The sequence below is a fragment of the Oryzias melastigma genome, linkage group LG23 (genome assembly GCF_002922805.2).
Source record: "Oryzias melastigma strain HK-1 linkage group LG23, ASM292280v2, whole genome shotgun sequence".
NCBI lineage: Eukaryota > Metazoa > Chordata > Actinopteri > Beloniformes > Adrianichthyidae > Oryzias > Oryzias melastigma.
This window is the reverse complement of record NC_050534.1, coordinates 8,352,865-8,367,363: the sequence shown is the minus strand read 5'-3', so window position 1 is coordinate 8,367,363 and position 14,499 is coordinate 8,352,865. Positions and strand designations below refer to the sequence as shown.

At 38.5% G+C, this 14,499-nt stretch overlaps 1 protein-coding gene and 1 long non-coding RNA gene across 3 annotated transcripts in view; one reads left to right on the top strand and one right to left on the bottom strand.

The window, feature by feature from the left end:
* ahcyl2b (adenosylhomocysteinase like 2b) overlaps positions 1-14,499 on the bottom strand; it is a 51,715-nt gene that overhangs the window by 5,548 nt on the left and 31,668 nt on the right. For both annotated transcript variants that reach the window (XM_024287449.2, XM_024287458.2), the window contains exons 2-15: positions 11,916-12,024; positions 8,639-8,782; positions 6,444-6,544; positions 6,260-6,362; positions 6,046-6,140; positions 5,770-5,876; positions 3,770-3,886; positions 3,614-3,677; positions 3,242-3,330; positions 3,103-3,173; positions 1,790-1,884; positions 1,419-1,517; positions 743-811; positions 532-610 (exon numbers count right to left, since the gene is read on the bottom strand). In XM_024287449.2, coding sequence (XP_024143217.1) covers positions 532-610; positions 743-811; positions 1,419-1,517; positions 1,790-1,884; positions 3,103-3,173; positions 3,242-3,330; positions 3,614-3,677; positions 3,770-3,886; positions 5,770-5,876; positions 6,046-6,140; positions 6,260-6,362; positions 6,444-6,544; positions 8,639-8,782; positions 11,916-12,024 — 1,342 coding nt within the window. The remainder of the gene's footprint in view (positions 1-531; positions 611-742; positions 812-1,418; positions 1,518-1,789; positions 1,885-3,102; positions 3,174-3,241; positions 3,331-3,613; positions 3,678-3,769; positions 3,887-5,769; positions 5,877-6,045; positions 6,141-6,259; positions 6,363-6,443; positions 6,545-8,638; positions 8,783-11,915; positions 12,025-14,499) is intronic.
* On the top strand, positions 6,356-13,923 carry LOC118598091. Its single transcript, XR_004947192.1, has 2 exons — positions 6,356-6,570; positions 11,698-13,923. It is a non-coding gene; the product is annotated as an uncharacterized LOC118598091 (long non-coding RNA).

The following is a 14,499-nucleotide window of genomic DNA, read 5'->3' as shown; positions in this document are numbered from 1 at the left end:
TTGATTTTTCCCTGCACTCCTAGTAAATACAACTTTAAGGTAACAACCACAATGAAGACTTAAGTGTAGTTGTAACAAGTACGTTTTACTGTCAGCAGCCCCTCCCACACAGAGCAGCAGAAAGAAACTCGTTCAGAAAACTGAAGATATACTCCTTCTTCAACTCAACTCAGTATTTGTTCTTTATATATTGAGACTATTGGAATTTACTTTAACTTTAAAACAAGAAATTTATAGAAAATGTTCATTTCAAAATAACTTTGTGACAATTTTTTTTGTGAATCAGACCTTAACTAGTTGTTTTGTGTTAAAATCAGTTTCATAATCCTAAAGGATCAGTTGCTTTATTGTCTCAAAATATGTTTTTTTTTCCTTCAGGCTTCATTTTATACAAAAAAAACTTTTCTGTATCATTTCCTCTCAGATTTCAATCAGTGTCCAGTCATTATGAGCTGCTTTGGTGTCTCATTTCACCATGGGAGATTTTTTTTCCATTTTTTTTGGTTCATAACACAGTAAAGCAAAGCTTACCCATCTTCTTAGGCAACAGATAAACATCCTGTTTGTAGCGTCCCTCCGGAGCGTTGTAGAGCTCTATCAAAGCCAGAGCCTGGAAGGACACACTCAAGTCTTACTCATATACCAACATTCCTAGAATGAACACATTTTTATAAAAGTGTCCATAATTTAGTAGGGTGATGATATGCAAAGGAGTGTGGGTAAGCTGGATCCTGAGGTTTACCTGGGTTGTGGCAGTGATGGAAAGAACGAATGTGGGGACGGTGGAACAGCTGAGATTCAGCAGACGACCCTGGAGACAAAAAGGAAAATGGGTCGGTTTAAAAAATAAAAAAAATATGTTTTTTTTTTCGTTACTACTTAAGTTAAAATACAAAATTTTTAGAGAGAAACTTTCAGAGAAGGAACAGAAAAAGTCTTGAAAACACTAAAAGTAGAAATGAAACCCAATAAACAGCAGGAAGTCCTAAAGGGGGCGGGGCTTTCTGATGGTGGGAAAATTTATGTTTTCTCGCCACGTTGTGAGTACATATCCATTCTAGGGAACATGTTTACATGCGAGACCGAAACAGGAACATTCCTGTTTATAGGATGAACTTTAAACAACCGACTAAAACTTCAAACCTACACTGAAGCTTGATCATGGATGAGGAAAACTGGTTTGTGTGATTTAAAAAGACACAAAAACAGTATAAATACACAACGCTCAGAGACTGAGGAAGCAGATGTACACATTTGACAAAAAAACAATCTTCAGATGATAGATCTGAAGATTCTGACACTTTCATCAGTCTAAAAAAAGACTCCTCCTTCAACTTCTTGCTAAATTTAAAACTTTGAGAAGTTATCACAGTGTGTTTGTTCTTTATTTGACATCAGAAGAGCTTCTGCAGACGTACCTCTGCCAGCAGGACTATCCTTTTACCATCAGGCCAGATGACGTGGTCCACCTGAGAGCGGACCCTCTCCCAGGTCAGCTCCGGAGTCCGCAGGCTCGCCTGGAGGGATTAGAACCGACAACTTCAACCATCTACGCCCGACTGCTCCTCTCACAAACATTCTGCAGTGGATTTGTAAAACTGCCATAAATGTGAAAAAAGGTTTTTCTTAAAACAATTTCATTTGGAGATTAAGAGATGGTTGGTTCCTATGGCAACGGTGAACAATCCCAGCTCAAGGTCAAACGTGTGCGGCTTCTGTTTCTGTGTGTGTGTGTCTGTCACTGCATCCTGGATTCTACAGGTAAAAACGGCGTGAGTTTGGGACTGACCACGTCGATCTCCGTGTTGGAGTGTCCCATGTTGCAGACGATGCAGCCGTTCTTCATGCGGTCCAGGTGCTCCCTCATCACCACGTTCTTATTCCCTGAAGAGAAAAAGTAAAACCGAAACAAATATCAGAGATTAAAACTGTAAAGAATCAAAGACGATAAATCTGTGGTCGGGGAAAACAACTATTTGAAGTTTGATTTTTCCCCTTTGAGCAAACTTAGTGGAAAGCTGTAATTGTGTTCCAGCTGAGCTGGAAACATGTCAGAAACATCATTTCTTAAAAATGCACAACTAAAGGAAATTTGAGAAGGAATTTGCCTGTAATAATGAAACAAAAACATTTTTTGAATTTTCCCTTTTTTTACTCATTCCTTCACTTAGATTTTCCCCTAGTAGTTTTTTTCCCTTCTAAAAATAAAAACTAACATTGGAATTTTCCCCCAATAGTTATCCCTTGTTTTTATTTTTCCTAAACGGCTCGTTTTTCCTGTTAACTGAAGCAAATCCATCAGTGTAGCTGCTGATGTGAAGATCCCAGGTAATATCAGAGACAGGCAGCCATTCTGCCTAAAACTACAGTATATCATTATCATAAAATAAGCTTTGTAAATGTGTTAGTGTGAATGTAACTATAGTTAACCAATTTACCATAATTTTCAGACCACAAGTCAAAGTTAAAATCCTTTAATTTTTGCAAAAATTGTGGGAAACCTGTCCAAATGTTTTGGTGTTGGAGCATTATGGGTATTGTAGTCAAGAGCCTGGCGGGGTGATACGTATTGTGCTTCAACATAAAGTGAAACGGTGAGTTTATTGTTGTGTATTTGGTGTGTTACAACTAATGTTGACAGTTATTGTCAATAAAGTTTTGTTGTGTTGTTCTGTAACGGCTGATCATAGCAGATAACAGTTCACTTGAAAAACTTCCCATCAAGATCTCTGAACAATCACCTGCATCTTGGCCCCTCAAGGCATTCTGGGTAGTGTAGTTATATGACATTATATAACAGTTCTGTTTAGTTATGGCTTGAAAAATACTTGCTTATCATTTTTGATGTTCACCAAACTGAATATTGAGAAACTCCAGCATCTTTCCAGTTTGGTCTTTTTGAATCAGAACTTCACCATCAGTTGATGAGTTAACTGTAAAGTTGTGCTACAAATCTATGTACACTATTCACCTTTAGTTGTGGATTATTTTCCAGCACAAACATAATTTCACGAGGCAATAACTATTAAAAATTCCAAATACTTAAAAGCAGAACTGCTTATCCGGGGTTGAAAATCCCCCTTTTGGGAAAACTAAACCCACCTGTGCAGGTGATGACGATGTCCACTTGTCGGATGACTTCGTTGAGCTTCACCAGCCGAAACCCGTCCATGCTGAAAGACGACAGCATGTGTGAGATTGTTCAAGCGTGAAGCCTCTGAACAGAAGACAAGCGGCTCACCAGGCCTGCAGAGCGCAGATGGGGTCGATCTCCGTGACGTAGACGATGGAGCCCATAGCTTTGAGGGCCGCGCAGCAGCCTTTCCCCACCTGAGGAGGAAGGAAAACAGACGACGTTGAAGGACATAAGGAATATAATAAAACTCTTTGTGTCTTTCATGAATTGTTCACAAGTTCAATGTGAAAACTCAAAAAAAAAATCTTCTGACTGTAGCTCCACCCACATGAGCATCTAGTTTATGAACACATTTTTAAGCAAATTTGGCATCAAAAGAGAAGCAAGATTTGATGAATGGCACTCTGTGTGAACGTAGCGTAACGCTGGGCTTGGTGGAGGTGAGCAGAGACACACTCCTAAAGTCATGTGACTCACCTCTCCGTATCCACACACCACCACCTGTTTGCCTCCGAACATCACGTCAGTGGTCCTCTTCAACCTAAAACCAGACGATTTTACAGACGCTGAGAATTTATTTTTAATGTTTTGATGAATCTGATGAATGTTTTGATGAAGAAAGGACCTTCATACCCGTCCAGGATGGATTCTCTGCAGCAGTAGAGGTTGTCAAACTTCTGTTTGGTCACAGAGTCGTTGACATTCATGGCTGGAACACACAGCTTTCCTGCTTTGGACAGTTGGTACAACCTAGACGGGTTCAGACCCACAGGAACAAAAAAAAGGCTAATTAAAGGTGTATTCAGACGGGAAAAGTCCATCGTTCGGACCAAATTTGCTTAATTTGGTCCGGATTTAGCCCTGAAGATTGCGTTTGAACATTTCTGTTCCGAGCAAAAGTTTGTAAACAAAACCACATAACTAAAGATTTCTTCAGTCATTGGCCAGAAATTTTGAGGTAAAGAATAATCCCGGGGTCACACTGCATCCAGTCCGGTCTCTCCGATGCTCAGAATCGGTTTTGTTGGCTGGACGTCAGAACAAGCCAAAGCCCTTTTTGTGAAGTTGGAGCAAATTAAACAACTTAATCATGCGAGTGAGTGCAGAGTGCATCCAGGACATTTTTCAAAATAAAACCTATTTTCTGCTGTACTGGCTATCAATGATTTATATATCTCATTGTTTGCTATGTTTTCACTGTGGCGTCATTTCCGCTAACATGGGGGTCACAAAGTTACTGGTACTTCCTTTATAAATTGTGGGTTATCGCTAAACCTTAGTGAGCAGAGCCGGCCCTGGGCATAGGCAAGCTAGGCGGCTGCCTAGGGCACCATCTGCTGGAGGGAGTGCCAAATTGCAATGTTTTTATTTATGGTTTTTACAGTTTGACACACTACTCATTTCGTGCAAAGTGTAAAAAAAATATAATAATTAAAACCATAAATAAAAATTAACTCAAAAGTTTGACCTAATCATTTTGTCTGGTGCTGCGCCCCTCCTTGCTGTTGAAGCTTGGAGGAGGGGAGGGGGAGGAGGGGTGCGCAGTGTGGTCGCTGCCTCTTTAAAACTTTAGGGACGAAAAACCAGCAAAACAAGCCCTCAGGGACAGCTTTAAGGTCAAAAAGGAAGGAAGAGGAGCAAAAAAACAGATTTAAAGCAGAGGTTTGTCTGTTTTATTTACAGTTTTTCAGTTGTTCCGCTCTGAGTACAAAACCTATTTAGACTGAGCAAACAGAGCAAACCGGAGCTCAGTCAGATTGGAAACGAACAGATCATTCCTCGATCACCTCGAAAGACGGGTCCAAGAGCGGTCCTGGACCAGAAACTGCTTGGGTGTATTCAGAGGAAACCAACTCTAGTTCAGTTTAGGTGAAATAAATGTGTTCAGTATGAATTCACCCTTAAATTAATGTAAAAAAAATTAGGGCGGGGAATCGATAAAAAAAAATTAATTATCGCAAACTTGGGAAAAAACAATCACAATTAACTTTTTTTGTTGTTGCAGTATTCATGGACTACTTATTATCTGCAAATAATCACAAACAAAACTGTACACTTAGAACATTTATTTATAAGCTTATAAGTCTGTCAAACAATATAAAAAAAAGAATTAAAAAAATCAGATTAATCACACTTATCTATTGTGATTAATCACTATTAATCACAATGTTGTACTAGGCAAATTGTATTACAATATGCAACTTTTGAACAAAAAGAGGCCAGGGAGATTTTTTTTTCCTTTATTTTTTATGAAAAAGGGATCTAAAACAACAACAACAACAAAAAATAAGATTAAAATATTCAAACTTTTTATTAAAAGTTTTAGGCTTGATTTGAACTGTAAACCACTTTGAGCTGTTCAAAGCATGAAAAGCACTTCTTTCTATGAATAAAGCTTGATTTGATAAAAGAAACTTCAGTAAATGTAACAATCCAAAATCAGATTTCTCACCACTAGATGGCGACAATACAACACAAAACAGACCTAATGCAAGTAGAGATGCATCAGATTGATCTAAATATGAATTATTTTTAGTCTACAGACAAAAAGGTGCTTTTTTAAGCCAAGTAATGCATGATTGTGACCTATGGCACATATAAACATCATCAGAGGTTTGTGTGTGAGCTCTTACCGATGCACACCAGTGACACTCTCCTCCACGATGCCCTTGATCTTCTTGAACATGTTGGGATATTTTTTATAGATCCAGTGAGTCAGGTCTCCACCATCATCCAGGATCTGACATTTGGGGAAAAACAGTTTACTATAGGAGGGGTGGAGGTGATCAAATTAGCTTTCTGTGCTGGTTTATACACATTTCTAGAGTCCTTTATTTAAAGGATCTTTTTCTTTTGCAGAACAGCAGATATATAACGATAATGGTGGATAGTGTATGTTGATGTGCTACCATGTTAGGCTGCCACCCCTCCACGTTGACGCAGCGGTCGATGCACCACCAGAAGTCGTCCTCTGACTCACCCTTCCACGCAAACACGCTGAATCCTGCGGAGACACGGGGAGCATGAACCACACAGCTGACAGAGTGAGCAATCCGAGCACCATGTGACACAAATGCAGCACCGATCCAGAAAGGTCAGCTGTCAGGAGCCCAGGAGCCTCACCTCCCTCGGCCAGGGCAGCTGCCACCTCGTTCTGGGTGGAGTAGATGTTGCACGCCGCCCACCGGCACTGAGCCCCCAAAGCGGACAGAGTCTCCATGAGCACCTGAGGAGGAAAGACGCAAGGCGGGTTGGACTTTTGGCCGCAGATGGAATCGTTGCGTGGCGCTCGGGCCGGGACACTCACGGCTGTCTGGGCGGTGATGTGTGTGCAGCCCACCACCTTGGCACCGGCGAGGGGTTTCTCCCCCTGAGCCCGCTTCCTCAGAGCCATCAGGGCGGGCATTTCTGGAAGGAAACGCAGAAATGTGAAGGTGAGAGGAAATTTCCATCTTTAATCCCGCAACAATAATCCAAGGATTAATCCATTTGAAGGAGTTGCAGGTCTTTGGGATTGAATGCGTCGCCTGAAGGGTGCAGCTGAGGCTGTGTGCTAGTGAAGCACCGACACAATGTGAGAATTCTGCTGCAGATGTGTGTGTGTGTGTGTGTGTGGGGGGGGGGTGTTAGGTCGCACGTGGGCACTCAGCAGGTTCACCAGTAAATATGTGTGCAGACAGAAACAAACAATTTAGCCACTTTGATCGCCACTATTTAAGGTTTTCCTGACTTTTCTCGCTGAAAATCGATTACCAACAGTTTAATTGAACCCAACTGGGAAAAAAAGCTAGAAAAAATATTCAACGATTAGCTAGTAAAACAGGTAATGAGGTAACAAATGGGGGCTCGTCCAGGATCTGTTGATCCCTTGTCTGGGATAGATCCCATTTTGGTCAGAGACTAACAGATCCTGGACGAGCCCCCATATTATATCCCAATGGGCAAATCTGCCCCAAGTCTAGAGGAAAAATACAAAAGGGCAGCAGCAGCAGCGGCGGCATGTAACACCAAGTTTAAAGACTCTAGCTTTAGTAGAACTTACAGAAGATTTTTGATCAGAAGTCATTCATATCGCCAATAAAAATTCTTAAAATTTTCTTCCAAAGCAACATAGCATGAATATGATGATAAATATTTAAGACTAGCTCCTATTAATGTTACCTTTAATACATTAAGATTATTTTTGACATATTATGGATTTTTTTACACTTTTCCCCAGAGTGTGCACTTTGTTGACAATCCCTTGACACTCGCCTCTCCGCTTAGTTTAGGGATGTCCCAATCCAATCATGTAATCGGAATCAGAAGTCGAATCCTATTCAGGAATTGGGTTTTTATTTTATTTTCATTTTTATGATTAATGCTGTGGTGACTCTGAAGTTTATTAATACAGATAAATCCTCTACTAGAAGCGAGTGGTGGGAATCTTGAGGACCCTCAGCATTCAATCATGATTCAGGAGGCAGTGATTCAGTTATGAAGCAATTATCAATACATCCCAGATCTGATTTTTTATTTTTTAGAACTGTTTCTCTTTACTACAGGACACTGGACCAATATTACTCACTTTTCTCCACCAAAGCACATTTTAAGTAAAGACAAGATCAGTTCACTTGTTCAACTTTTATTGAGAACATAAACGTTCTTGCATGAAAAATATTTCAAAAATCAAAAAGGAAAAACAAAGAAAGAACAACCAAAACTAAGAAATTCTTACCTTGATATAGCTAGTCATGAATATTCATCATATTCAGGCTACAATTATTTTGGAAGAAAGTCATTTTTAACATTTAATGGGATATAAATCCCAGCTGATCAAAAATTCTCAATAATTTGGAAGATACTAAATCTTTAGGCACCAAACTTTCTCACATGGCGAGTAATCACCTATTTTACTTGTTTATAGTTAACAGTTTTTCTAGTTAATAGTTGCACTGTTTTTACTTCAAGCTATTTCACAGAAATGCTCTGTTAAAGTGTTAAACGATAAAAAGGGTGATAAAATAAAATTCGGTAACAGCCAGAATGTGTTCATTAAACTCGTTTTTTTTTTTATTTGAGTTCAAACAAACCAATAGAGACCGTTGGTTTTAAACATTAAGACAGTTATTGATCCAGGAAATTCGAATGTGTGAACCTCTCACTAACTTTACCAAACTTTTTATGTCTCCTGCTCAAACTAATATCATATTCTACTGAGCTTTCCAACAATAAAAAGTGGTGATCTGTTCATTTAGACTTCTAGTAGAGGATTTATCTGTAATAATAAGCTTGAAATATAAAGCGCTAATCATAACAGTAAAATCAATATCCGAGCTCCTATCAGAATGCAACAACCTCAACCCCATATATGATTGGGCCTGATTTCTGATCAAGTGATTGAATCAGAACATTTAATTGAAACTTTGATATTTGTATTTAACTTTGACTCTTCCAGGAGGATGAGAAGAAAGCAGTTTCTAATTTACGAGGATGACCTGGCGTGTTTACCCGACGACTTACCCTGCTCGGCAATCTCGATCTCTCTGCGTCCGAAGTCGGCCTGTTTGATGTTTTTGATGCAGAAGTCTCCGTTGCCTTTGGAGTTCTTCTGTTGCTTGTCCCGAGGGGAGGTCTCATCGTCGGAGCTGTCCGTGTACGACGCAGCTGCAAACAGAAACATAGTTTCTAACCAAAAAAAAAAAAAAAGCAGCAATAGGAGTCATTTGTTTGAAAACAATGTGAAGTGGAGGCTTCACTGGTGTTATTTAGAAAGTAAAAGCTTCTCTTTTGGTTTAGTGTGAGGCCTCCTGCACCACAGAGACTAGCTTAATAAAAGAAAGTGAGAGCAGTAAAACGACAAAAGAAGAAAAACACCATCCAGCTTATAAAAGTATCAGAGCACCACTCCCATGTAAAGGAACCTGCATTGTCTGGTCAGGGTATATAAAAAAAAGAGCAACTTTAAATCCTAAAGTCTTCAAGTTGCCTCTTCTGTAAAGACAAACATGTTCTTGTGGCCTTTTTCTCATGATGGAGGATAAACATGGAAAATTAAGACAAAAATAGCATTTCTTCAATTAAAAAAAAGTGAATTTGTTAAAAAAAATTGAGTTTGGGATTTGTAATGTAGAAAGTACACTGGGCGGGTCACTAGCTTAATTCTCTGTTCTAATGAATCCGCTTGGAGACAAAGATTCATGAGTAAACAAAGATGTTCATCTGAGCTGGAATCTGGAATACTTTTTCAGAAAAAAAAGCCGCTTTTAATTATTTTTTTGCAGTAACTTTTAAGTATACTACTAAAAAAGTTCCTTTTTTAATGTGAAAAATGTTTTTCTGAACCAGAAAAAAAATGATTTTAAGTCTTAAAATTCAATCAAATCTTGTTAAATTGGAATGAAACTGATTTGGTATTTCAGGATCAGTCACCAGAAAGAGTATCTAAAGCAGGATCAACTACACAGGTGATCTTTCTTCTGTGCAGGACAGGTACATGATCGCAGCATCATCCACATTTTCAGAGATAACTGGAAGAAGGCACCGTTTGTCCTCTTTTTTTGGTGGTTGAACAGTTTCTTTTCCAGCACAGCTGCCTCCTATGTTTGCCATCGAGAGCTAAAGTATTGCCTTTCTCACAGACTCTTTTGTCCCACTCCACCTGCCAGCACACCGACAGTGACGCACACAAACAATCCTTTTAGCGCCGGCGAAACATGAGAGAAACTGCAGCTAATTACTGCAAGAGGAGGGAGAAGCCTGGTTAACAAGTTCCCTTCTCTAAGTTGACCCGTTTATGTTGTCCTTGACAGAACAGACACAATAGAACTCTACTCCTATGTATTATTAAAAATAAAGTAAAAAAAAAAAAGACTAATAACCGCTTGAATTGATCAGGTTACACAAATTATTCAAACTTCACCCAAAAAATACAAATATTCATTCATAAATCATCTTTTGATCTATTGTAAAAGCATTCTTGGTGGCCTTTTTCATTATATTTATGCCGTTTTTAGACAAAATTTAAAAAACGTGTGGTTTTCAAGGAGGGTTTCTGCTGAGCAACCCCGCCCCCCTTCCTCTCGCCATTGCTGAGAGCTTGGAGCAGAGAGCTTGCGGCCCGCCCAGCGTATTGTCTACATCACAACTACAGTCTTTTTCAAACAGAATCTTTTTCATCCAATTTTTTGATTCTCAGAAAGCCAATTTCATGCAACATTTTTATACATGTCCTCCATCATCAGTAAAATGCCACAAGAATATGTTAAAAACACAATTTTCATTGCATTGGATCTTTAAAGAAATTTTCTCAAACATTTAGGCTAATTAGCACCTCATCTTATTTTGTTGATTAATAAAAGTTTCATCAGTTATGCGAAAACCGTTTGTGTAACCCTTGTGCTATCCTAGCCATTTTTACACTAAAAAATGGGTCATCTGGACCCCATAAGACAGAGCGCTGAACTTTTTTTTTTAATAAAATGATTTTTTTTTATATTCACTGATGTCTGTGGCAGAAATAAAATCCAGTCCACCTTTGTCATGGTAGAGAGCATACATCATTATAAGGGTTGGGTCATCTGGACCCCATAAGAGAGCACAAGGAAACAAAAATGGTGTCAAAATAGAAATTTGACCAAATTAAATGATATTTACTGAATTTATTGTAAATTCTTCTGTATCTCTATAATTCTTCCATCTGTAATTTATTTCTTTCTCACTGGAACTTTTTATTTTAGTAACAAAAACTAAATGTCTTTGACATAGCAGCTATATAGAATCTAAACATTTATGATTCAGTTGGCATTTAAACCTAAAATGAAGATGACTTAAAGGTAATCTTTCTTTCTCAGCGGTATTGTTTATTTTTAGCAACAGAAACAAAATGTCTTTAACATAACAGCTTTAAAAATAAAAACCGGCCATTTTGTTCCTTGTGGTTCATTAAAAAAAAGTCTGTTATATTACTGTATTCAGGTATTATTCGCATTGCTATAAAAAAGATGATTATGTGTTTAATGCACTCAACACTAGGGGTGTAGGGAAACATAGATTTAGCTCTACATCGGAATATTTCGTTTGTCGGTACTTGTACCGATTCAAAATGAGGATGAGAAAATATTTGACACATTTTTTGTGAACGTCGTTAAGTGTCTTTCTTTTGTTTTCCAAAACCTCCAGCTGCTAGCTGGCGGCGGGTCTGCAGTCAGGAAAGCGAACAAAAGTTTTGCTCACAGCAAAAGGGTTAGAATTACAGCAGTTCTGTAAGGTGGAGGTTGACCTCTAAATCAACAGATTATCAAATATGGAGTCCAAGTTCTTAAGAAGAACAACATTTGAATATTTTCACCTAACAGCTTCTGGAGGGATTAACCTGATAAGACGAAGACATGCTGCTCAGGAAACATTTCTAAAAACTGCCGTCAGTATCTAGTCCTGCTTGAATGTCTGAATGTTTACGTTTGTGCACAAAGCCCAACTTCATCAAAACCACATTTATCAACCCCCCCTGCAGTCTTTGTCTTTGAGCTTTGGGGTTCCCGTGTTATTTAATTTCCCTCATGCTCTCCCTTTTCATTTAGACTAATCCCCACAACACAGAGCCCACAGTCTCCCATGAAACCACGGGTCAGAGGGTGAGAACCGGAGCCGGGGAGACGAGGACGGCGGTGCTTAGTCAGGAGGCGGGAAAGGTCAGTCAACCATTCATCCGGATGGAATCCAAAGATGCGTCGTATACCTTGGTATGTCTGATAAGCAACCAGTTGAGCAACGAGTTTGTTTTTTTGTGTTGTTTTACCTGAGCTGTAGCTGTCTGTGGAGGACTGGGAGATGGAGCGGGATAGAGAACGCCGGCCGATCTTGGAGGGACGCTTGTTGAACTCTTGTTTCTGCTCCGCAAACTGAATCTGGAGGAAAAACACAAACATCCATTATTTCAGATGACGTTCAGAGCCCAGTTCACAACTCAAGTTGCCTCTAGCCACTACACAAGAAAACTACTGAAACAAAGATAGTTTATATACCAATCATCTCCAGACTTTTTTAAAGCTGCAGACTGTATTAACTTCATAAGATTTCCACAGACTGGCTTGTAAGAGGCTAAATTCGGCATCAGATTATTTTACCTCGAGTTTCTCTTAACTTTTACAGATAAAATGGCAAAATACTTAAAGCTGGTGTGAACTGTATTAGCAAACTAGATTATGTGTAGGAACTATTAAAATGTGTTGTAGATTTTTCTATATGTGACATAAGTACAAACTTGAAATGATATTTTCTAAATATCATAACAAATATGAATCCATCATTTAAGCAACTTTATTAGCCACATTCACGTAACATTAGACAGTCGGCTGTAGAATATTATGCATTATTATTATTATAGTGTGTGGGAACATACCATACAAATGTTGCAATAAGTCCAGACTCTGAGTAAAAGCTCCTGGTTTATATCTGTTTAAATGCAGATTTATTTTATTTTGAAGTCAACGGCTCTTTTTCTGTTTCCTCTCTGTCTCTTTTATACCCAAAGAAACAGTCCAAATACGTTTGTTTTTTTTGTTAAGTTTGGGGGTTTCAATGTAGCAGTCGGAGCAGTCGCTTCGAGAAACTAGAAGATAGATTTTTGACACTTGACTGAGCGACTTGACATGCGTCAGGAATAAGTGGTGGAGAGAATCCAATAGTTTTTCAAAATAAAACTTCCTTCAGAATCAGAATAAAGAGAAAACAGAAAAAATATAGGTTGCGTCTTTTCCTCTGTGGCCCGGTACCAATTGTCCCACAGACTGGTACTGGTCTGTGCCCCCGAGGTTGGGGACCGCCAATTTATGCAACTTTAATAACTATATTCTTTCTGAATCCTTCTAATAAAGTCTAATTATCGTATCTGTATTGTAATGATGGCCTTTAAACGTGACCAATCCCCATACTTATCATGCTGCTGACAGCTGTGGATGGAGAAAAGCTCTTTTAGACAGAGGACTGATGTTGACGGTGTTAACAAAGCCGCAGACATTTGAGATGGATCTTTAAGTACCGAGCCAGCACCCTTAATTACCCAACTACTACATTAGATTCTTTATCTAATCCTTAAAAAAAAGGAAAATAAAAAAGAAATCAATGTCACTGAAGTCAAACTACACAACTTGAAAAGGTCATATTTTTCTTTAGCTTTTTGTTTGCTCCTTCCAGGTGAAAGTGCCGTGTGGGAACCGCGGAGCTTCTGGGGAGCATCAGGGTCAGCTTGGGTTTAAGTGAGCGTACATGCAGGAGAAACATGAAACCCAACAGCATTGTCTGAGTGTTAGCTGTACCGTGCAAACTGTGGTTTTATTCAGCGGCAGTACAGTTAATTCCAAAAGTAACATGCATTAAACTTTTTAGCTGTGTCTAAGGTACAAGAAGTGCTCTTAGGGCCACTTTTGGAAATAAACAATGTTTATAAGTTTAGGAAAAATGACAGAAAAAACATTTGAAAAAAAATGCTAGGTTTCAAAACAATTTGCGATATTTTCTGGACTATAAGACAAACTTAACCCAAGAGAACCCATGGTGACATCATTGTTACAGAAAAACATCAATGCATTATGTGGTCCACTTGGTTTGTGATTTATTCCATATAATTTTAGATTTTAGGAAAAATGGGTCCTTATGGGTTAAAAACCTTGATTAATAAAAAACAAAAAAAACACTGTGCCTTAGAATCCAGAGCTCCTTCTATACACATATGAATTCTGCATGTGTTAAGTTGCTAAATAGGTTGTATTTTATTGTAATAAATGCGCCAACATGGCTAATGTGAAGCAATGTCTGTTTTTTTAAGCACCGTAACATTTTTTTTTGCGCTATCAGTCTGATTTTTTTCCGTTACTAACAAGGTTGGGACCCAGCATAGTCCCAGTAACGTTTGTTTTTACGGTATCCGTCAGTATTTTACATGTTCCTAACAAGGGTGAAAGCTAGTCACAGTAACATTTGTTTTTGCGATTTGCTCTGTTTTTCACTTGTTGCTAACAAGGTGGAGAGCTAGCATAGTCGCAATAACATTTGCTTTAGTAGTATTGCTATTTTTTTACGTGTTACTAAAAAGGTTGAGAGCTAGCGTAGTCACATTAATGCTTGTTTTAGCTATATTTGTCTGTTTTTTCATGTTAATAACAAGGTTAAGAGCTAGCATAGTCACTGTAACATTTTTTTTTGCGATATTTGTTTTTTATGCATTACTAATAAGGTTTGGAGTTGCATATATTTTGAATACGCCAACATGTAAACAAAGTTCCAAAATTAGAGAGAAAGCAGTTAATAAAGTCTGACTGATAGACTTTTCTCTGACTCTTTAGCCTCCCTTAACAGGCCTTGTGGTTTGCTACACTTTAAAT